This window comes from Sus scrofa, chromosome 3 (genome assembly GCF_000003025.6).
Source record: "Sus scrofa isolate TJ Tabasco breed Duroc chromosome 3, Sscrofa11.1, whole genome shotgun sequence".
In the NCBI taxonomy this organism is placed as follows: Eukaryota; Metazoa; Chordata; class Mammalia; order Artiodactyla; family Suidae; genus Sus; species Sus scrofa.
In genome coordinates this window covers 80,271,564-80,295,862 of record NC_010445.4, presented here as the reverse complement: position 1 = coordinate 80,295,862, position 24,299 = coordinate 80,271,564, and the positions used below count along the sequence as shown (strand labels likewise).

The 24,299-nt window shown below is 37.0% G+C and overlaps 1 protein-coding gene across 6 annotated transcripts in view; it reads right to left on the bottom strand.

The window, feature by feature from the left end:
* Window positions 1-24,299, bottom strand: part of XPO1 (exportin 1) — a 45,245-nt gene that overhangs the window by 4,398 nt on the left and 16,548 nt on the right. For 5 of the 6 annotated variants that reach the window (XM_021087484.1, XM_021087485.1, XM_021087486.1 and 2 more), the window contains 16 exons: window positions 14,120-14,181; window positions 13,837-13,881; window positions 12,516-12,697; window positions 11,329-11,377; window positions 11,132-11,251; window positions 9,622-9,750; window positions 8,709-8,867; window positions 7,323-7,520; window positions 6,354-6,492; window positions 5,975-6,156; window positions 5,736-5,892; window positions 5,483-5,646; window positions 4,746-4,880; window positions 4,234-4,417; window positions 3,811-3,917; window positions 615-809 (listed from right to left, as the gene is read on the bottom strand). In XM_021087484.1, the coding sequence (XP_020943143.1) occupies window positions 615-809; window positions 3,811-3,917; window positions 4,234-4,417; window positions 4,746-4,880; window positions 5,483-5,646; window positions 5,736-5,892; window positions 5,975-6,156; window positions 6,354-6,492; window positions 7,323-7,520; window positions 8,709-8,867; window positions 9,622-9,750; window positions 11,132-11,251; window positions 11,329-11,377; window positions 12,516-12,697; window positions 13,837-13,881; window positions 14,120-14,181 (2,207 nt within the window). Of the gene's footprint in view, window positions 1-614; window positions 810-3,810; window positions 3,918-4,233; window positions 4,418-4,745; window positions 4,881-5,482; window positions 5,647-5,735; window positions 5,893-5,974; window positions 6,157-6,353; window positions 6,493-7,322; window positions 7,521-8,708; window positions 8,868-9,621; window positions 9,751-11,131; window positions 11,252-11,328; window positions 11,378-12,515; window positions 12,698-13,836; window positions 14,182-24,299 lie in introns of all 6 variants that reach the window. The other variant, XM_021087488.1, reaches the window with a different exon arrangement.

Below are 24,299 nucleotides of genomic sequence, written 5' to 3'. Positions count from 1 at the left end.
ACTCAGCCACAATAGCAATTCCATCACTACCAATTTGTGTGTGTGTGTTTGTGTGTGTGTGTGTGTGTGTGTGTGTGTCTTTTTGCCATTTCTAGGGCCGCTCCCGCGGCATATGGAGGTTCCCAGGCTAGGGGTCGAATCAGAGCTGTAGCCGCCAGCCTACACCAGAGCCACAGCTACGCAGGATCCGAGCCAAGTCTGCGACCTACACCACAGCTCACAGCAACGCCAGATCGTTAACCCACTGAGCAAGGGCAGGGACCGAACCCGCAACCTCATGGTTCCTAGTCAGATTTGTTAACTACTGCGCCACGACGGGAACTCCCACTACCAATTTTAATGACCTTGAGACCACTGTACAGATTAGAAAATTGTTACCTACTGCATAAAGGTATAGACTTACATGTACCTTTTCTTCCTCTTGGTTAATACATTTCCCCATTCTTTATAAGGATATACTATACTTATAAAAACTAAAAATGTAAACCCGCCTGTTTATTTCAACAAATACAACTAAAGCCAATTTTTCAATAAATGCAAGTTGCTATTTGAACAATCTCAAATGTACCTTGCTATTATAATTTCTTGTACATTAAAAAATGCAGATCACATACCTTATTTATCATATTCAATGTGCATTCAAAAACAGCATCAAATATTTGAGGTATTTCAGCTGTTATATGTCCTCCTAACTTGTTGACAATAATAGCCATAGTACTGAGCACTTCTGGTTCTCTAGCAGCTGGGACATTTCTCTGATAATCAATGAGAACGGCATCCAACAGAGGAGGAACAAAATTTTCAGCTACCTGTTAAAAAAAGGAAAAACAAAACAAAAAATTTTCAACATTAATTTAGGCACTTGTTAACTCATTAAGTAGCTAAGTCAATATCTCTAATTTAGGTTGAGTATCTGCTGAAAACTGCTAACTCCTATACTTTAAGTTTAATGTATTAAAATTTTCTACCAAGAGATCATGATAGTCTGAGGGGGCCATAGACAATGTAGTTTAAATCTGTTAATTATTAAAGGAAACTGAGGCCTCAAATCAAGTGACTAGCTCTAATGCAGCAGGACCAGGATTCTAAGGTACTGTGTATGAGGGATGGTTAACTTCAAAGTAGAGACCCACCACTTACTCTCAATAAAGTCTTATTAAGGCGTAACTTTCATGTTTTTAATAGGTTCTCCATTAAGATGTTTAACAATAAATACAACCAATGTTTCCTTTAAAGATTACTGGTTAGTAGTGTCCCACTATGCAAAACAGGTCTAGTAAGATTTTTAACAAGCAAAAAATTATTGTCCTTTTACCCATTTGGTTTTTTTTAAAACTAGTTCTTACTTATTTTTCTTGATCTTCAAGTCTGAGACATGCTTAATGTACAGCACTGTATAACTTTACTTACAATTTTCTTATATAATACACAGCAATGTTAGTTCTATTTTTTTTTTTAAAGTGCTGCACTGCAGCATATGGTAGTTTCCAGACCAGAGGTCGAACTGGAGCTACAGCTGCCAGCCTACACCACAGCCACAGCAAAGGAGGGGCTGAACCGAGTCTGCCACCTACATACACCACAACTCATGGCAATGCCAGATGCTTAACCCACTGAGCGGGGCCAGGGACTGAACCCCCATCGTCATGGGTACTAATCAGGTTTGCTAACACTGGGCCACAAGAGAACTCCTCAGCAATGTTAGTTTTACTTATCGTTTTTGTATATCACATCCTTAGTTCTTATTTATATTAAAACTGAAAGTTTCATCTTTTGACTACCTTCATTCAATTCTCCCTATCCCATCCCTCTCCTCTGGTAACCACAAATCTGATCTCTTTTTCTGAATTTGTTGTATGTTTGTTGCTAATGTTAACTCCTGTTACACAGCATAGTGATTTGAAACATCTCATATCTGTGACTCATTTATTTTGTAATTAGAGGTTTGAACTTTTTTTTAAAGTTTTGTGGGTTTTTTTTTTTTTTTGTCTTTTTAGAGCTGCACCCTAAGAGGTTCCCAGGCTAAGGGTCCAATGAGAGCTGTAGCTGCCAGCCTATGCCAGAGCCACAGCAACGTGGGATCTGAGCCAAGTCTGCGACCTACACCACAGGTCACAGCAACACCAAATCCTTAACGCAGTGAGCGAGGCCAGGGATCGAACCCACAATCTCATGCTTCCTAGTCGAACTGTTTCTACTGCACCACGACGTGAACTCCAGAAGTTTGTACTTCATAATCTACCTCACCTATTTCTTTCCTCCTCTACCCTCAAGTATCTGAAATTATTTTCCTGTAAACTGGCTCTTTTAATTCAGTCTCAAAACTCAAATCTTAGTTGTAAAATAATACCTTTCTTGTTATTAACACTAATACTTCTGAAATTACTGCCCAAATTTTTATAAATTATGAACTTCTCAATCCCTTCAGTTCATCCTATTTTTTATTTTCCAATTTTTTTTTGTCTTTTGTCATTTTAGGGCTGCACTTTCGGCACATGGACATTCCCAGGCTAGGGGTCTAATCGGAGCTACAGCTACCAGCCTACGTCAGGGCCACCGCAATGCCAGATCTGAGCCGCCTCTGTGACCACATCACATCTCACGGCAACGCCAGATCCTTAACCCACTGCGTGAAGCCAGGGATCAAACCTGGTTCCTAGCTGGATTCCTTAACCACTGAGCCATGACAGTAACCCCTACTTTCCAATTTTAAGTTAAGTTCTAATCTCATAATGCACCTTTAAAACCTTTTGGTATTTAAGGTTGATACCTTAAGAATTTCCTAAAAATTTTCCCTATAAATAGGAACAATATTGAAATCCCAAAATTATGAAATAAATGGCATACTTATCAATAGTATTTCCACACAAAAGTGATAAACAGAATAAAATTTTTGTAATGTTCAATGGATCAAGAGAATGTAAGATGGAACAACAGAACAGGAGTTTCTGCTGTGGCACAATGGGTTCAGCAGCGTGTCTGTTAGCGCCAGGATGCAGGTTTGATCCCTGGCTCCACACAGTGGGTTAAAGGATCCAGCATTGCCACACCTGTGCCACAGGTCACAACTGTGGCTCGGATCTGATACCTGGCCCAGGAATCCCATATGCCACAAGGTGCTCAAAAAACCCCATAAATCACATTTCCACCTAGCTGAGACATATGGAACTAGTTTAGTTTCTGAAAACCATTTAAGACTAACAGGAATAAGAGAGCAAAAGAGACTTTGAAACCTTTAACTGGTTGATTATCCCCACTTAAGAAGCAAACTAATGACAGCTTTGCAAATTGCTCTCAAAATTAAGAGGAAAACAAAAAATTTCACCTGAACTCCATCTATGGAAAAATAAAAACAACTCAGCTATCTTGTTACATCACCACCCCTTACCCCCACTAACAGCAATTTCTCTGGGAAGATGGTATTTTTGCTATTTTTTCCCTTCTGTCTTTTTAGGGCTGTACCCGTGGCATATGGAAGTTCCTGGGCTAGAGGTCTAACTGGAGCTGTAGCTGAACCCATACCACAACATGCAGGAACATGGGATCCTTTAACCCACTGAGCAAGGAAGGCCAAGGATTGAACCCCCATCCTCAAGGATACTAGTTGGATTCTAATCCATGGAGCCACAGTAGGAACTCCCCATCTTGCTACTTTAATGTACTTAGACTCCAATAAAATAAAATGTTATAAAATAATCCTAAATAAAAACATCGAAATTACCTTTAAAATAGTTAAATGCATACAGAGATATATGCACATTCCAGAGAATGCAGCGTTAACTTTACAAACAAAAGGCCCATCTCACTTACCATCTGTGGATCATTGGACCGGCTCACCCAACCAGATATTAACTTTAAAGTTTCCCTTTTTACTGTTCGCATACTTCTAATCAATGGTTGCTTTGTAACCATCTCACCTAAAAAACATAATCAAGTGGAATCCAACTTGACAACTAAAATTCTATATTGGCAGTTACGTACTTCAGATATTAATTCTCATTTACTATTAGAAAACAAAGACAAGAGTACAAAGATAGGTATCCTGGGAAAATAAACTAAGATTAATTTTTTAAGTGAAAGGGGTATGTGACTGGTTATAAACAACTGCCTAAAAACATGGGAGGGATTAATTAAAATCTGTGAGAAGTGCTGAATGCTTATGCTAAGGCAATGAATATGAATATACAACTGACTTGTTACTCTATCACTCCGTAAGAATTCAGAGTCCTTTACCATTAGCCTGGATAGCTGCAGAAATATTTTCACTGAGGCACTTGTATACATTAAGCATATCTAAATAAATTCTCCCAAGCTGAATCACAAAGGGGTGTCCAACCGCTTTGCAGGCTCTCACATTTGTTTTCAATATGCTACCAAGTTGCTTGACTGTTTCAGGATCTTTAAGTATGTCCACATTCTGTGAAGGACAAAAAAACAACTCCACTTACCACGTGAAAATTATCTTTGTAGCTAAAGCAAAAAACATTACCTGCCTTATTCCAAACCATCATCACATTTATAACCTTAAACGGTGAAACGAATGTAAGACTTTATCACTAAGAATAGACCCTTAATTTTCCATCAAAACAGAGTAAAAATACATTACAATTTTTTCAATGTGCAAAAAACATGTAAAAGAAGTTATGGATCAGATACAGAGATGTCAAAGGTACTAAATTTACTACTTTGTAAATAATCTTTTATTAAATTCCATAACAACTTTTAAAACAAGTCATAAAACTTACTTTGGTTGCTTGCTGGATTATGCTATCCCAAACTTGATTAGGAAGTAGCATGTATTTTTCTATCAAATGTTCTTGTACTGTTTGGTCTGTCTGTGCACCAATCATGTACCCCACAGCTTCATAAAATGTATGGACCTATGTTAAAAGGCAGACAGTTTACTTTCATGCATCTAATAAGGAAGGCCACAAACATACTATATATGTGTGTATGTATATATATATATATATATATACACACACATACACACAAAAAATATGTATTTAATAAACTTTTTGTTACAGTGTCAGAAATAATTTATATTAAGTAAAAAGCAGCCCAACAAACTTTTGGTTGAACTTCTGTCTCAATATAAAAACCAGAGATACTTGAAAACTGAATCTAATAACGGCTTTCCTTCTACTCCTACTAATGAATTCTCATAAAAACAGTAGTTACTGGAGTTTCCATCGTGGCTCAACGGAAACGAGCCTGACTAGCATTCAGGAGGACCGAGGATCAATTCTCGGCCCTGCTCAGTCTGTTAAGGATCTGGCGCTGCAGTGAGCTGTAGTGTAGGTTGCAGACGCAGCTCACATCTGGCGTTGCTGTGGCTGTGGCTTAGACTGGCAGCTATAGCTCCAATTCACCTCTCGCTGGGAACCTCCATATGCCATGGGTTCAGCCCTAAAAAGACAAAAACAAAACAAACAAAATATTAGTTACTTTCCAGGAAAAATATGCTTTGTGCTTCACATACCTGTTGCGGCTGAAGATCACAAATTATAGTGTTAATGTTGTTCAAAATCTCATCAATAAATGGCATTACTTCTCCAACCTGAACCTGAACAAAATGCCTGCGGCATTTCTGAGCTATTTTAATGAAAGTATCACAAGCCATGTCCTGGACTCCATCATGGGTCTCTAACAAAACAAGAACAATTACCAAAATTTTTTTCAAAAAAATTGTTTTATTCAGCAAAAATAAATAGAATATATTAAATAAGATTTACCATGCATGAATTCAAAAAGCTTGTTAACTACTGTCTTCAAAAATTTCCAGTGAGCTCTTAAAAATCGTGGATATTGACCTACTATATACATGATATTTGATGCAATAATAGCTTTATTATCTTTGCCTCTTTTCTGTTCACATAATCCTAATAGATCCTGTAAAATAAGACAAAGTCCAGTCATTTGTAACAAAGCACACTTATCTAATGGTTCCAGTACACACACTCCTCTTGCCTACCTTTATAACAGTGACAAGAAATCGTTTTTCATCCTCTTCATGCATTGCTCCACTAATGGAGCCTATTGCCCAACACAATGTATTCAAATTTTTCCATGACCACTCTGTACCATTCACTTGATTGTGAAGCTTCTCAGTCATTATTCTTTCTGTATCTGCATAATCCAGATGAGTAAGATAAACTACAAGAAAGCAAAAAAGTTATAGAAGCTTCAAAACTCAAAACCTGATGAGCAAAAAGATTTTTACTAATTGCACACAAATATGATGGCTATTAATAGATTTAGAACCTAAGCATGCCATACTTCCTAAAAAGTATTTCCATCCCAGAACAGAATTACAAAGATAAAGATTTAATTAACAGCATTTATTAACTTACCTAATGTTTCTCTCATATTCTTATATAAATTTATGGAATCTGTATCCTTCATGAATTCTCTTACAACTTCTCCCTGATCATTTTCTACAACCAATACTTCCTCTGGCTTAGCCATTCGACTAACCATCAATAAACGGACCTGTTTAACAATATACAAGAAAAAAAACCTGTTAGATCTCTGAAAACAGCTACATAAATAATTCCTACTATGGCACAGTGGGTTAAAAATCTGACCGTAGGAGTTCTCGTAGTGGCTCAGTGGTTACAAACCTGACTAGTATCCATGAAGACACAGGTTTGATCCCTGGCCTTAATCAGTGGGTTAATGATCCAATGCTGCTGTAAGCTGTGGTGTGAATCATAGATGTGGCTCAGATCCAGCGCTGCTGTGGCTGGCAGCTACAGCTCTAATTCAATCCCTAGCCTGGGAACCTCCATCTTCCATATACAATGGGTGTGGCCCTAAGAAGCTAAATAAATAAATAAATAAATCTGACCACAGTGGCTCAGGTTCAAACCCTGGCCCGGGGCAGTGGGTTGAAGGGTCTGGAAGGGCCTGGTGTTGCCACAGGTGCTGCGTAGGTCACAGTTATAGCTTGTATTTCATGCTTGGCCGGGGACTTCTGGCTTGGGAACTTCCGTATGGTTTGGGTACAGCCATAAAACAAAACAATACAGAAACCCAGACTCATCAAATGTAGCCCCCACTCCCTGAAAAACAATTAACACCAACATACCAAACAAAACTATTCCCACAATATTAAAATACAACCATACTTAAAATGTAATTCTACAATGACTTTCAGTCTTTATTTATCATGGATAAAAATTAAGTTTTGTGTTTCATTTGCATTGCCAGTACTCACAAGTGGTGCTTGGATAGACTTAGCCAAAAAATTAAAGTCAGTATTTGCATTTAAGTCCTTGAAAATCACAGGAAGCACACTCGAAAACATATTTTATTGTTACCTTGGATAATACAGGCAAATACAGTTGTCTTCTGGGAGGAACATCAAAATGTTGACTTCCAGATAGCAATGGAGAGGCAGATGTTGAGAATGGGCTCTCTCTATAGAGTTCAGCTGCCAGATGATTCCAGTACTCAAGACAAATCTTAAAGATTTCAGTTTCCTCTACTTCAGACACCAATAACATATAATGAAGGGCCTACACAGAACAAAACCATTAAAACAAACCTTTATTAACCAATATCAAACTGCTTTCCACTTGCTATGTTAAAATAAAATTCATGCTGTGGAGTTTCCATTGAGCCTCAGCAGTAACGAACCTGACTAGTACCCATGAGGACACAGGTTTGATCCTTGGCCTCACTAAGTGGGTTAAAAGATCTGGTATTGTACAGTGTAGGTCACAGAGTAGGCTCAGTTCTGGCGTGGCAATGGCTGTGGCTGACAGCTGCAACTGTGACTGGATCCCTAGCCTGGTAACTTCCATTTGATGCAGGTATGGCCCTAAAAAGACAAAAATAATAAAGTTGTATTTTGTACAGCTTCGAGTTTCATTATTCATCAGACAGCATAAATTACCCAGGAGTAAATTATGCTTTCTTCTGACATGTCCTAGAATACTTCAAGAACCTTATATATTGTAAAAAAAGTATGAATATTAGAAAACATTTGGTATAGATAAAAAGGCATGTTCTGGAATTCCCACTATGGGTTGGATTCAATTCCTGGCCTAGGAACTTTCATATGCTGCTGGTGCACCCCCACCCCCAAAAGAAAGAAAGATAGAAAAAGGTGAAATACTGGTGGTACATGCTATGACATGCTAATTGAAAGAAACCAGTAACAAAAGACCATATATTAGGATTTCATTTATATGAAAGGTTCAGAATAGGTAATCTACTGAGACCTAAAGAAAACGAGTAGTTGCTAGGGACTTGAAGGAGAACAAAATGAGGGAGGGACTATTTCAATGGATATATCACCCTTTGTCAATGATGAAAATGTTCTGGAATAAATATGGTTGATAACACTGTGAATATACTAAATGACACTGAATCACACAATTTTAAATGGATAGTTTTATGATATGTGAATTACACCATAATTTTAAAATGTCTTTAGACTTTTCATCTTAGAAACGACACATCTGCACACCTTTAAGGAATTTAATTTTCATTATAGATTATTGATTTGGCATTAAACACCACAAAATCAGGAAACTAAGTTTTTAACTATAATTCAGAATTGGCAACATGTACTTATAATGCACAAACAAGTAATAGGTAAGAAGATACGTCAAAAGACACATGAAGTTTAGAAGAAAGGCATGCTTTTAAGTGTTAATTATGCACAGATTTTCACAAGCCAAAAGCTTCACAGAGCCTACCTCCATGAGTGTTTCCCTGAGATTTAATCTTTTTTCTATAAGTTGACCGTGTTCTTTAAGAAAGGTACAGAGAAACAAACTGAGATTTTGAATAAAGTTCTGTTCATCATCCTTTCCATTTGAGTATGCAAGCCGAATATTGGTATTTAAAGGAAGCATCTGTAGGTTTAAATATGGATCATAAGCCTTCATGTTAAAAACAACAACAAAGACACCGCATTTAAGCTGTAAGATTCCATCTCCTCTCACTACACATAGGGAATTAAATGGTTTAATTTAATTGGTGTATTATACCCATTTTGGTACCCTTTGTCCTAGCTTTTCGGTTTTTTTGATGTTGCAAAGATTTCCTCAAACATTATCCTTTTGAGTTTTGCCTGTATCAGTTATCCCACATTTGTGTTATTAAGAATTCAGATTATAAACATACGCAATATTCTGATTAACCTTCTAGATAATTTCACATATACCTAGTCAAACTGAGATTGAATCCCTTCATTTAAGAGATGTAGTATGGTCAGGAGTTCCCACTGTGGCGCAGCAGAAACAAATCCAACTAGGAACCATGAGGTCGGAAGGTTTGATCCCTGACCTCACTCAGTGGGTTATGGACCTCGTGTTGCCGTGAGCTGTGGTGTAGGTTGCAGACACAGCTCGGATCCTGCGTTGCTGTAGCTATTGCTATGGCAGGCAGCTGTAGCTTCAACTGGTACCCTAGCCTGAGAAAATCCACATGCTGCGGCCCTAAAAAAGAAAAAAAAAAAAAAAAAAAAAAAATCTAGCTTACCCTTCCATAATAAATATTCATTCCCATTACAGCTGATCTGTTTACAGTTATGTTGTGATGAAAGGTGATGTGGGTTCATTTCTAACCCAACTTTTTCTAAGGCCGTTTTCAAGAGTGTTGCATTACCTGTTTTAGCTGCATCATTGTCAGTGTAAATAGTGTTACAAACTGTTCCTCATACTGGCTTACGCTCACACCAGCAATCTCCGTGAGGCACTTCAGAGAGACATTTCGAAACATTGGAACATTCAGGAACTATTAAAAAAAAAAAAAAAAAAAAAAGCCCAGGGGGAGGGCGCATAAAATTAAATAGTCTCAAGCACTTGAAATTAACAATTAAAAGAAATAATAAAAGATTTAAAGATCAGAAAACTAAACAAAAAAAAATCATAAATAGATGATAAGGGTTTTGGTACGTATCTTTTACACAAATTTCCTTATTCACCCAACTGACAGTAAATGCTTTAGGAGCAAACTGTGCTTTCTTTTGATGTGTCCTTAGGTATCTGAAAAGCCCAAAGTTGCTTAGAAACTTTCCCCAAGTGATCTACTATAATACACTTAAGGACATCATGTTTTCTGCGTAATCTTAAAAAATTATGATTGTTTAGAATTTAGGAGATGAGCCATATATATACCTAGGATTAGTGAAGGTGTGAGAAAAACTAGTTTTTACATTTTATTGTTGAGAAGGTGTATTTATTGAATTGAGAAGTACCTAAATGTCTGACCTTACCTGCAGTACTGTAGACAATAGCAAACAATTTTAAATAAATTGTAGCAATAAAATGGTGGCTTCAATATATTAAATTCATATTAGAATAGAATATGACCGTATCATGCCCTGAGAGTTACAAAGCCCCAAATTTAAGTTATAATAGTCTGCTTTTGTAAGGTCTTGGTTAAATACATAATTTATTCATCATATCTGATAAGAAAACACCTGAAAATATAACAGGTTAGTAATTGATTGTCTCTGGATGAATGATTATATAAGATTTTTACATATAAGCATTAAATACTACTACTTTAAAATTATCAGAAAAAAATACATTTTCCATTTCATAGAAATATCCCTTAGCTTACCTCACTGTGACATATATAATCAACTAAAATAAAGGCAAACTAAATTCATTATTAGTTGTTCACATGGAGAGTGCGCATGGTACAGGTGGCAGAATCCTGAGATTTTGACACTTTTAAAAAATGACTAGGAGTTCCCGTCGTGGCGCAGTGGTTAACGAATCCGACTAGGAACCATGAGGTTGCGGGTTCAGTCCCTGCCCTTGCTCAGTGGGTTGACGATCCGGCGTTGCGGTGAGCTGTGGTGTAGGTTGCAGACGTGGCTCGGATCCCGCGTTGCTGTGGCTCTGGCGTGGGCTGGTGGCTGCAGCTCCGATTCAACCCCTAGCCTGGGAACCTCTATATGCTGCGGGAGCGGCCCAAGAAATAGCAACAACAACAAAAGACAAAAAAAAGACCAAAAAAAAAAAAGACTAGCTGAAATTATAGAAAATTTCCTCATTTTAGAAACAACATTGATTATGGCTAGGAATGTAGAACGGTTTTTCTATATAAAATAAGAAAATACACACAACTATCTAGTAAAAAATGTAACTGAAATATACCACCATACCTTATAAATTAATGTGCTGATTAACTTGGTCTCAAAAATATATCCAAGTGGAATCCAGTTAAGAAATCTGAGCAATGTTTCCAAAGTTGCATGTACAAGTGGAGCATTTTGGGAATTTTCCTACAATAAAAATACGCTTGTAAATCATGTTCTCATGTATGATCATTATTTTTAAAAATGAAATTAAAAGCACTTACCATCACAAACTGACACAGCTGAAAAATTTGTGAGAATTCATTGCACATGCTAAAAAATAAAAGTGATCCATTTAGAAGACACATAGAAATAAAAATACTGTGATTACTTACATACTAACATAATTGGCAGCCTGGACATTAAAAAATTTAATTACTTCTATTTACAAAGTTATTAAAACTATGTTTGTAATATCACTCTTAAGACTCACCTAAAGAGCATTAATTTTGTGGGTTTTTTTTTTTTTTTTTTTTTTTTTTAGGTATGGGTTTTTTTTGTCATCCTTATTCCATCTGAGTAATTTCAATCAATTCAGTCTTTTAAATCAAGATAGGAGACAGAAAATTCTCCGAAATAAGGAGTGGTGTTAGATAGATATACCCCAATCCTAAAATGTATCTATACATCAAATCAAAGGAAAAAATTCTAAATTCTGAAGCTAGTTTCAATACATAAAGATAATACTTCTGTTCCTTAATGACTAAACACATTTTATTACTATGTTGAAGAAAATAAAATTTGACATGTTCCTAGCGTTAACTATTGGGGAAGTGACAAAATGCAGAACAGAAAGATTCACTAGACATTTGGACACACGTAAATTCCTTGGACCTTAATTAACTAGACACCTTATAAAACAGATTACGAAAAGGTTCTTGGGAAGTCTTACCCTATACTATACCCCTTCCACGTGACATGTATAATGCTAATTTGCTGTAATACCACATATACTTTTTAGGCCTTCATATTTAGAGTATTAGACCACTCCTTTACCTTTTTTTTTTTTCTTTTTTTTTCTGTCTCTTTAGGGCCATACTCACCGCATATGGAGGTTCCCAGGCTAGGGGTCGAATTGGAGCTGTAGCTGCCTGCCTACACCACAGCCATAGCAGCTCCAGATTCAAGCCATGCCTGCAACCTACACCACAGCTCCTGGCAATGCCAGAAACCCAACTCGAGTGAGGCCAGGGATTGAACCTGTGTCCTCCTCATAGATACTAGTCAGATTCGTTTCTGCTGAGCCGAGACAGGAACTTCCTCACTTTACCACTATTTAAATTATTACTCAAGAAGAACTAGAAATGTGCTAGTTTTCAACAATCATAGTTTCATAAAAATTTTTAATCTACATCCGAATGCCTTGGAATTGTTAGAAAAATTACTTTAAAATTCTAAAACAAGTACTTGCCTGTCTTTTAAATGCTTAGCTTTCACTTGGGTTATCTGTCCACTAGAGAAATCAAATACTTCTTCACTCAAGAGTTTCAGAATCACCATATTATTCTGACAGAGACTTTCACTGGTCCTACTTGCTCCAACAATGTCACTGATAAAAGTTGGCCAGTGTTTTGGCCATTCTTGTTTCAATATCTAAAATAAGATAGGAAAAGTTAATTTCATTTTTCAATGGCAAATAAGACAAACTTCATAGACACTGTGATACCAGAAGCTGGAGCAAATACCAACCATCTTTGATTTTCTCCCCTCTCCTACAGTAAGACAGGAAATGTGCTACTCTCCATATAATACACTGAGTAGAAAGTACAACACTGATAAAGTTCTTTGTCTCAAAAGCCCCATTCCTCCTCTCAATTATCCTGACTGCTCTAATCTGGCTCTAATGTATATCTGTCAGACATGTGCAAATTATCCTAGGAGACTCAAAGATCAAACTCTATGTGATAAAAAAGGTGATGGGCAGGGAAATATAGTAGGGTTTGGATATATAAACTCTGAAGAAAAGCAGCATTCCCAATGGGGACAGAATCATCTTTGACCAAAGGCTTAATAGATTTTAAGGTCTGTACTGCTTATTTTGTAAACTAGGGATTTCCAATCCAGATATTCTATAATAGTACCTGTTACTAAGAGGTAAGCAAATTAACCTCTTCGTACTCTTTCTTTTCCCAGTACGACAGGTTTACAACAAAAAGTCCTCAGTATAAAAGCCAGCAGAACTTAGTAACTTAGTAAAAATCCAAGTGTTGGGGAAAACCCAATGTTCCTATAACTTATTTTACAGAAAATTCTATCTTTCTCATATATCAATTAATGTTCTCAGAACTTTTTGAACATATTTTGAAAGATACGTAAATATAAAATTCCTAAAGTTAAACATATAGAAAGGTTTTTTTAAAAATGCCAAATATAGAGATCAATTAAAGGGATGCTTGGATTCAAAGGAAATTTTAAATAAGCTTGAGACTGCTGACATGGAAAAGAAACATCCAATTTGAGACACATGAGAACTTTTTTTAACCAGTCCAATACATATTGGAGCCAAATAAGTCAAAGGTTTATTGTACTTGGGGTTTCTTACACAGAACAGTACCAAATTTAAATGCCAGACAGTAAGATAACCATTGTAGTTATTGTGTACATGACTATCACTACTCTGGCAGGATCGGAGTTATTCAATACGGTAAGTTAGAATCTTTTGTTCAACTAATCTGCCTAACTGAAACATTTTAATTCTCCTCAGGGAAACAGTGTACCAAGTAAAAACTTACCTGAACAAGAATCATATTTAATTTCCCGATATATACCTTTTCCTTCTAAGAAAAGAAAAAAGATAGATTAGATGAGGACCTACAACAGATAACAATAACAACAAATGTAGGCAATCCCCCTCACCCTCTGCTGAGAGAAAAAAAAATGACTGCAGATCTACTGAAAATGATTATGCATACATACATGTGTGTCTGTATGTCTGTGACAGAAGCAAGTTTAAATTAAAGATCCAATGTTTAAATGATTTTACACTGTGGCAATAATCTCCAAAAAAGCTCTTACCTCTACACAAGTTGGGTCAGATGACGTCTTGATAATGAGGCCAACAACATATTTTTTTATTCCTATCAAAAAAAATTATTCAACACTTTTACAGCATGCTAATAAATCTTCAGGAACCAAAAGAACTGCGGGTTGGGAGGGCAGAATAAAATCCCATCACCAATTACGGCATTTTTGAAAAATGCCAATTAGTTTAGTGTACCACTCCTTTAAATTTTAATTTTTGTTAAGTTTAACAATTACAAATTATTGTCTTCTATGACTCTTTAGTGCTAGATAGTCAAGAACACTACGCTGTGATTTTTTAATTTAAGAAAAAAAAAGAAGCCACAGGGACTAATGTGTTCATTTAAGTAAATATATACATTTTTCTTGTGGGTTACAACTACAAAACCCCTGAAGATACATAAAACTTTGTGAGCACTGAAAGAAGTTTACATAAAGCTTTTGTAAAACACTGTACAGTATAATGTACTTTAGTTAAAAATACTTTAATAGTATAAACTACCTTTTAAACAGTTAAGACTTCATGCCTTTGATTTTAATTTGTATCTTTCAGAATGTACTGAGCATATACTACAAGTCCCTTTAAAATTTAATTTCTTGTGGTACACTTGTACTAACATACCCTAAGGGTCTGAAGTAGGATTCCCTAATCCAACAAATTAATTATAGTAACAATAAAAAATAAAGACTACTCTCACATTTAATAATTTAGGCTTTGCCATCAAAATCAATTGATTTTGAAGATTTCAAATTTTCAGAGCTATATAAACTTTGGAAATACAGATAAGAGTTTCTGAAACTGGATATCCCAAGTCTCATCCAACAAATCTACAACACTGGACTCAGTATCCACTGAAAAAGAAATATGCTAAGGACACTAAGAATTAGAAGGAAATAGAGTCAACTTGAGGGCAACAAAACACATATTTGACTGTAATCTTTATGAGCTGAAGTACTCAATTCACACTTTCAATCTATGGCTCCTTTTCACTGGTACATAAAAATAATCACTATTAATTATGGTGAAACTGTACATTTCCTATTTAACGTCCCAAATTAAAAAAAAAAAAAACTTTTAGTATTAATTACAAAAAGTTTCCTAATTGCAGAATAATTTAATGCAACAGAGTCATATAATAAGCGTTATTTATCAACTGAAAATGTAATGTTATGTATTAACAATATGCACAACATAAGAATCGTTTAAAAGAAACTACCTGTCAGGTGCCAAAAATTTAACTGTTATATACAAACACATACAACCCAGTGAAAACTAGTTATTGCTATTTTTAAAGATCTACATTAGCCAAAGACCATGGAACTAATTGCTAAAGATTCATGAATGAATGGTGAAACAAATGGGCAAAACTTTCAGAAGAAATGCATTATCTGCATAGTCTTAAATTATCTTCCCAAAATATTTATCACAAAGTGAAAAATAGTAATTTTGTAAATGGAAAAGTAGCTAGCACCAACCTAACTAATAAAGGTCAATAATAAATGAATAATTAAACACATTGACATCATATACCCTGGTTTGGTGGACTGAGGACACACCTGTGTGGTATTCCTGTCCCAAAATATGGAATCTCAGTCTAATTATGAGAAAACAAAAAACAAACCTAAATTGAAATACACTAAAAAATAACCAGAACTCATCAAAAGTGTCAAATACATACCACGCAGGAATTAAAAACTGTCACTGATTAAGAAAAATAAAGAGATACAACCAAATAAAGTGAAGAACAGGAAAAGGACGTTACAGAGAAAACTTGCGAAATCTAAATTAAGGTCTAGGTGTTCCCATTGTGGCACAGCAGAAACGAATCTGACTGGGAACCATGAGGTTGCAGGTTCAATCCCTGACCTCACTCAGTAGATTAAGGATCTGGTATTGCTGTGAGCTGTGGCTGTGGCCTATAGCTGTAGCTCTGATTAGATCCCTGGCCTGGGAACCTCCATATGCAGCGGGTACAGCCCTAAAATGCAAAATTAATTAATTAATTAGTGTCTATAATTCAGTTAGTAGTACTGAACCAATGTTCATTTTCTGGTTGTGATAATTTTATTACAGCTGTATAAGTTAACAGTGTGGACTAAAAGCTGTAAGTATATTTTGTACTTTTGGGGGGCAATGTTTCTATAGTTTAAAATTATTTACTTTTTAAAATAAGAGGCAGAAGTTCCCTTATTTCAATCCCTGGCCTCTACTCAGTGGGTTAAGTAAGGATCCAGTGTTGCCATGTGCTGTGGTGTAGGTCGCAGACTAGGCTCGGATCCCACATTGCTATGGCTCTGGTGTAGGCCGGCAGCTGTAGCTCTGATTCAACCCCTAGCCTGGGAAGTTCCATATGCCATAGGTGGTGGCCCTAGAAAGCAAAAAAAAAAAAAAAAAAAAGTTTAATTAAATCAATAAGAATAAAAAATAAAAAATAAATAAAAATAAAAAGAGGCATTGTGGATATAGCCCAAGTACAATCAAGTCTAGATTCAATATTTAAAAAAAAAAAAAAAAAAAAAAAAGACCACAGGAACCAGTTTTATTTTACTAAATTTCCTAAATTATACAATTTAGTTAGGGTAACCCAGTCAATATGCCCTCAATATCCATTAGATCTGGTATTGCTGATCCTTCTGTTCTCTGCACATATAAATTACGATCATTATGGTGCTACAAAATTAAGGAAAAGGGCCATTCTAAACAATCAAAAAAGCATCCCTCTGAAATCTAAATACAAGCAAAACAATTTAAACCAAAACCAAAAATACAGCCTACTCTCTCAGATTAAATGACTGATAATAACAAATAAGAGATTCAGTATGTTTTCTTCTAAATCTGTCATAAGGGACCAAAGTAAACTATAATCCCTGCCTCCAGTTCAATGATTCTGGAGGCTCTTCTCAGCTGTGGAGAATAAAACAGGATCAGGAATTCTCTTGTTGGACTGCAGGTTAAGGATCTCAGGTTGTCACTGCAGCAGCTCTGGTTGCTGCTATGGCTTGGGTTCTATCCCTGGCCCAAGAACTTCCACATGCTGTAGGTATGCCCCCCCCCACCCATGCAATAACACACCCAACTAGCATCCGTGAATTGCTGGTTCGATCCCTGGCTCTGCTCAGTGGGTTAAGGATCCAGCATTGCCGTGAGCTGGACACAGCTCGGATCTGGCATTTCTGTGGTTGTGGCTGGCAGCTGAAACTCTGATTTGACCCCTGGCCTGAGAACCTCTTCATATGCCGCAGATAGGCCCTAAATTAAAAAAAGAAAAACGGAGCAGAAACAGATCCTTTAATTCTTCTGTTATCAATTAAATAAATACCTTCTCCCTCTTTTGAAAGGCTTCTGACACTTACCTCTAGATGGAGCAAAGGGTAAAAGATGAAAACAGGAGAAATGTAAAATAAGGAGTCAGAAAAAGATAAGGATCTCAGAGACAATAAAGTCTCAATATAGTATCACTCTACAATGCCCAGTACTTCCATCCATTCAAAGCAATGAAACTATATATATATATAGTTTCTGATTAAGTACTGCTACTCATAAAAGCATAAAAGAGTCTGTCTAATCTCCTGCTGCATAGAAAGTTTATTTAAGTACCATGTGACTCGCTTCCCAAATTCCTTCCCATGGTTTACCATAAATTTAACAGATAAAAGCAGCTCAACTGAGATCTATTTTCTAATTGTGAACTGTACCTTTAAAAAGGAATGGTGCCATCCATATCAAGGTAGAAAGTCAAATGTTTACAAGTAGCAGAGAAAGAAAGCTCAGCTTCTGAGCTTTAGCAGAAAACTATTATGAGTCTTTTTTTTTTGGCTGCCCTGTGGTATATGGAGTTCCTGTGCCAGGGATCAGATCCAAGCTGCAGTTCTGACCGATGCAACACCTGTGACAACTACGGATCCTTCAACCCACTGTACTGGGCCAGGGATCGAACATGTGTGTCCTGGTGATGCAGAGCTACCACCAATCCCATTGTGCTACAGTGGGAACTCCAAAACTATGAGTTTTGACCAAAAATACTAGAAAAAAATACTCAAGAAATAGTAAACAATAGAAATTCCTATTGTGGCACAATAGGAACACATCCGACTAGCAACCATGAGATTACAGGTTTGTTCCCTGGCCTCGAATGGTGGGTTAGGGATCCGGTGTTGCCATGAGCTGTGGTGTAAGCTGCAGACACAGCTTGGATCCTATGTTGCTGTTGCTGTGATGTAGGCTGGCAGCTGTAGCTCAAATTCAACTACTACCCTGGGAATCTCCACGTGCCTGGGTGCAAACCTAAAAAGCATTATAGGGGGAAAAAAAAAAAAACAAACGAAAAAAAACCCAACAAATATTGAATAATGACAAAAATTTAAAAATAAAGTTTGTATACTTTAGACAAGAGCAATTATGCTCTTATATAGTCACTTTGTCAAGTTTTTCAAAGGATCCTTTCAATGATCTACCATACTTATAATTCACAGCCCTCCACTCCATTCTTCTAAACAATAATTTCACGTGCAAAGTTAAAAAAATAAACCTTCAAATTTGTTACTGCAAAGTATTACTTTTTGAAATTCCCAGTGTGGCACAGCAGGTTAAGGAAGGATCTGGAGTTGCCCCAGATCAGGCAGAGGTTGCAGCTGCAGCTTGGACTCAATACCTGGCCCAGGAACTTCCCTATGGCAATGGGTGCGACCATAAAAGGGAAGGGGAAGGGAAGGGAGGGAAGGGAAAGGAAAGAGTTTTTTAAAAAGGACCAGCCACGTATAACTTCTTGAAAAAAAGGTACTCTAGTATAAAAATGCCTAACTAGGCACTAGAAAGCAGTTTATGGAACTTAAATCTTTCATATCCAAAAGTCCATGCATTTTCAGAGTTCCCGTTATGGCTCAGGGGTGATGAATCCAACTAATACCCATGAGGCTGACGGTTTGATCCCTGGCTTCACAGTGGGTTAAAAACATGGTGTTGCTGTGAACTGTGGTATATGCTGGCAGCTGCAGCTACAATTGGACCCCTGGCCTAGGAACTTCCATATTCAATTTCAAGAAAAAAAGTCTTTGACAGTCCATATCTTTCTTTTTTAAAGGTTGCACATGGGGCATATGGAAGTTCCCAGGGTAGGGGGTCAAATTTGGAGCTGTAACTGCCAGCTTATACCACAGCCATGACAGATCTTATCTTGTATATAAGTTCATTCTTATCATTTTTTAGAGATTCCACATATAAGTGATATCAAATGATTACGTCTTTTTTATTTTTTGTCTTTTTGCCTTTTCTAGGGCCACTCCCACAGCATATGGAGGTTCCCAGGCTAGGGGTCCAATAGGAGCTGTAGCTGCCGGCCTATGCCAGAGCCACAGGAACATGGGATCTGAGCCGAGTCTGCCACCCACACCACAGCTCATGGCAACACCAGATCCTTAACCCACTGAGCAAGGCCAGGGATCGAACCCACAACCTCATGGTTCCGAGTCAGATTCGTTAACCACTGAGTCACAACGGGAACTCTGATTATTTGTCTTTTTTATTTCACTTATGATATGATAATCTATTATAGGGCCGTACATGTCACTACAAATGGCAGTATTTCTTTTAAATGGCTAAGTAACATTCCATTTTGTGTGTGTATGTGCATATATATATATATATATAAAAAAATATTACATACAATCACCACCCACCACCTTTAATAAAATCTATATGTGGTTCCTATCTCCTAGGTGGACGTCAGGTAAGGAACAGGCATTTAAGTGAAGATTTCTTATGGAAGTTCCATGGAATTAGAAACTTTGGAGGGACCAAGCTGTCACTACCTTAACGAAAAGTGGTGGGGGAATTCCTGTCGTTGCTCAGGGGAAACGAATCTGAGTAGCATCCATGAGGACACAGGTTTGATCCCTGGCGTTGCTCAGCGTGTTAGGAATCTGTCATTGTCCTGAAGTGTGGGGTAGGTCGTAGACACAGCTCGGACCCAGTGTTGCTGTGGCGTAGGCTGGCAACTACAGCTCGATTCGACACCTCGCCTGGGAACCTCCATATGCCGTGGGTGCGGCCCTAAACACACACACGCACACACAAAAGTGTGGGAAAATAGTTTCTGTCAATTATGTATATGATGCTGAATGTAATGTAAAAGAACATCTTGAAAAATATTACCTTATTATATAAAAGGTAAATTTAATAAGCATTACCTTCACTTTATTATCCTGTCATGGTATAAAACCGGCAAATATAGGGAGTTCCCGTCGTGGCACAGTGGTTAACGAATCCGACTAGGAACCATGAGGTTGCAGGTTCGGTCTCTGCCCTTGCTCAGTGGGTTAAGGATCCGGCGTTGCCGTGAGCTGTGGTGTAGGTTGCAGACGTGGCTCGGATCCTGCGTTGCTGTGGCTCTGGCGTAGGCCGGTGGCTACAGCTCCGATTGGACCCCTAGCCTGGGAACCTCCATATGCCGCAAGAGCGGCCCAAGAAATAGCAAAAAGACCAAAAATAAATAAATAAATAAAAACTGGCAAATATACATAAATATGAGTGCCTATCAAATCTGATATTAAACTGATATTTTAAACAATACATTGGGGGTGGGGAAGGAATTCCTCCACTAATTTGCTTAAGAGTCCAAACACTTACATTTTCTTTTCAAAATAAGCAACAAAGGAAACCATCGCTGTTCAACAGGGAATAACACTATCAACTTAAACATGCATGTAAAGAGGGTGTGAAGGATACTCAATAGTGTTAATAATTACAGAAATTCAAATTAAAACCACAGAGCGAAGACTGTGCTAGAGTGGCTAGAATTAAACACTGACCATACCAAACTTTTGTGAGGCTAAGAAGCATATGAGAATGTCAAAATGACACAACCATTTTGGAAAAAAGTTGAGCGGTTAAACACACAGCTAGCATATGATCTAGACATTCCACTCCTAGCTAATCAAATAAGTGATAGAAAGCAGACTGGGGCTAGGGAGGTAGAGAGACAAAGATGAAGGTCTTGAGTGTAGTGGTTTCACAAATGTATGCATGCGTCAAACTATCAAATTATATACCTTAACACATGCAGTTTACTGTGTATGTCAAATACATCTCAAAAAATTTTAAAAAGGGCAAACACAGATAACTTTTAAAAGGCAGTACTGCTTAAGGGCAACATGTTAAACCCATGATATTCTGTACGATGGGAAATTTTAAGCATGGGAATGACCCGATTAGTTCTGCTTTTAAAATACCATGCTAAATCCTTTGTAGTGAATGTAAGTGGGTGTCAAAGAGCCCAGTAAGGATGCTACTGAAGAAATTCCAAGGCAACTTGAGACTGTTATACGGTTATTCAATGAAATGGAGAAAAATCAGAGTATTTTTATGGAAGAAGATTGTCAACACACATTTATCCATAGTCAGCACCTAGATATGAAGGTCTTTACACACATTATCTCTTACATCATATTTCAATAACCATTCAGGACAATCAAGAAAGTATGAATGTGGTTTTATCTCTTTGAACTATTTTCTTCATAAATTTACCACTCTTCTCCTCAGTGCCAGCAAGTTTTTAATACGGCTCATGAAATGTAATGATCTGTAAGCCACATGCCTTAACAGATTAAAACATAATCCTTTGGTTTAAGTCAAAAATAGATTCCCTTAAAAATAGTTTTTCAGTAAAAGACAAAGGAGGCCCACCCCACCCCAACTTCTTTATGGTTTGAATTTTTTAAACCAAGAACAAAAATTATTTTTTAAAAGGCAGGCAGGCTACCTGGACAATTAAAGTTGATGTGCATTGCACACAAAGACAGAATCAATGCCACTGACGGTCCTAGTGTACCTTTAACTACTTCAGTGACTAGAACCCACTCCCTATTTGGAAATTGTTCTACTTCATACATTAAAATGTCTCCTTTATCTTTCTTAAAAAATACTGTCTGGGGAGTTCCCGTCATGGCTCAGTGGTTAACGAATCCAACTAGGAACCATGAGGTTGTGGGTTCGATCCCTGGCCTTGCTCAGTGGGTTAAGGATCCAGCATTGCCGTGAGCTGTGGTGTAGGTTGCAGACGTGGCTCAGATCCTGCGTTGCTGTGGCTGTGGTATAGGCCAGTGGCTGCAGCTCCGATTGGACCCCTAGCCTGGGAACCTCCATACGCTGCTGGTGCGGCCTAGAAAAGGCAAAAAGACAAAAATAAATAAATAAATAAATAAAAATACCATCTGCGAGTTCCCTGGTGGCCTAGCAGTTAAGGATTAGGCGTCATCACTGCTATGGCTCAGGTTCAATCTCTGGCCTAGGAACTTTCACACACATACACAGACACACACGGTCTTGACTTAAAGTAAATCACCTATGCAAATATTCACCTCAAAAATTAACCTCAAAGATATCAATTATATAAATACACATAACTTATAAATATAAAAAGCAAAAATTCTGAGAAAATCATTAGGCTCTTAAAGTAGAGCTATGAATTTCAAATAGGGAATGATGCTAGTCACTTAAGTAATTAAATAATACGCAATTCATTAACTGAATAATTATATACTGAACACCTATATATCAAAGAATAAGAGTGCAATAAAGACATCTTCTGATCCCCAACACCTATAAGCTTACATATTGGGGAAAAGAGAAAGAGTGAGAAAAACAGTGATAGTCAAGTGGGATAAAGGTTATAGTGGGTAGGGGTGGCCAAATAGAAACATTTTTCTGACCTGAAATAAAATGGTAAAAACCAGAACAATGTAATAAATTTTGTATTTACATAAAACTAAATTCATTTAAAAAAATGATTATGAAGGCTATATCTCCCTTGCTTTATTTTAGTTAAAATATCTTTTTTTTTTTTTTGTCTTTTTGCTATTTCTTGGGCCGCTCCCACGACATATGGAGGTTCCCAGGCTAGGGGTCCAATCGGAGCTGTAGCCACCGGCCTACGCCAGAGCCACAGCAACGCAGGATCCAAGCCGCGTCTGCAACCTACACCACAGCTCACGGCAACGCCGGATCCTTAACCCACTGAGCAAGGGCAGAGACCGAACCTGCAACCTCATGGTTCCTAGTCAGATTCGTTAACCACTGCGCCACGACGGGAACTCCAGTTAAAATATCTTTTAATTAAAAATTTTTAAAATGTCTTTACTTGGCTAACTATTCTGTCTTTTGCTAATTAAAACTTTACTCATCAGTGATCTCCTGGTACAGGACACACTAAGGGGAACAACATACAGCATGAGACATCTAAACGCAACCTACAACTGTCAGGTAATGCCCTAATGAAAATGCCATTCCCCTAAAAGAACATGTGAAAATGAATATACGCTTACAGACAAAAACCTAAAAGCAGATAACATAAATGCTACACTGTAAAAAATGTACGAAACTTATTCTGGCTTGCTGTTTGCATAGCCAATTCTATCTTTCTTTAAAATATACACCAAGCATTGTCATTTTCGTAAATGAGCTTGTCTAAAGGACCCAACTTGATTATTCTTTTAGCATGTGTAGCACTAATTATATATACCTAATTTAACACTTATTATTTTAAATTTATGTTTCATCTTTCCACCCATGACGCTCTTATGTAGGAATATTTATATGGTCTTAATACCTAATAGTGTTTTACACAAAGCAGATACACAGTATGTCCCATATACATAAGAAAATTGGACAAGACTAGCTAAAGAGTGATGACAACAGCTTTAAAAAATATGACAATGATAAATAAAAAGAATGTACACATATTTTGTGAGATTTATGACTGCAGAAGCCTCTTAGGATTGACAAAGTTGCAAAGAAATAAAAAAATATAGGAGTTCATGGCGCAGTAGTTAACGAATCCGCCTAGGAACCATGTCATGAAGTTGCGGGTTTGATCCCTGGCCTTGCTCAGTGGGTTAAGGAGCCTGGGAACCTCCATATGTGGCAGGAGTGGCCCTAGAAAAGGCAAAAAGACCAAACAAAACAAAACAAAACAAAAAAAACAAAAAAAAACTAAAGAAAGGAAAAAAAAAGTATTGAATTTGTTTTCCATGTTTTATAAATGAGATCAATCACCTTAAAAACACAAATCGTTAAATTAATGCAAAGCTGCTACTGCATATCTGAAGTTAAGAGTTCACTAAAATTCTCTGGGAATCATTTTAAATGATCTGAGCTTCTGAAAAGACCCTAGAAATTATA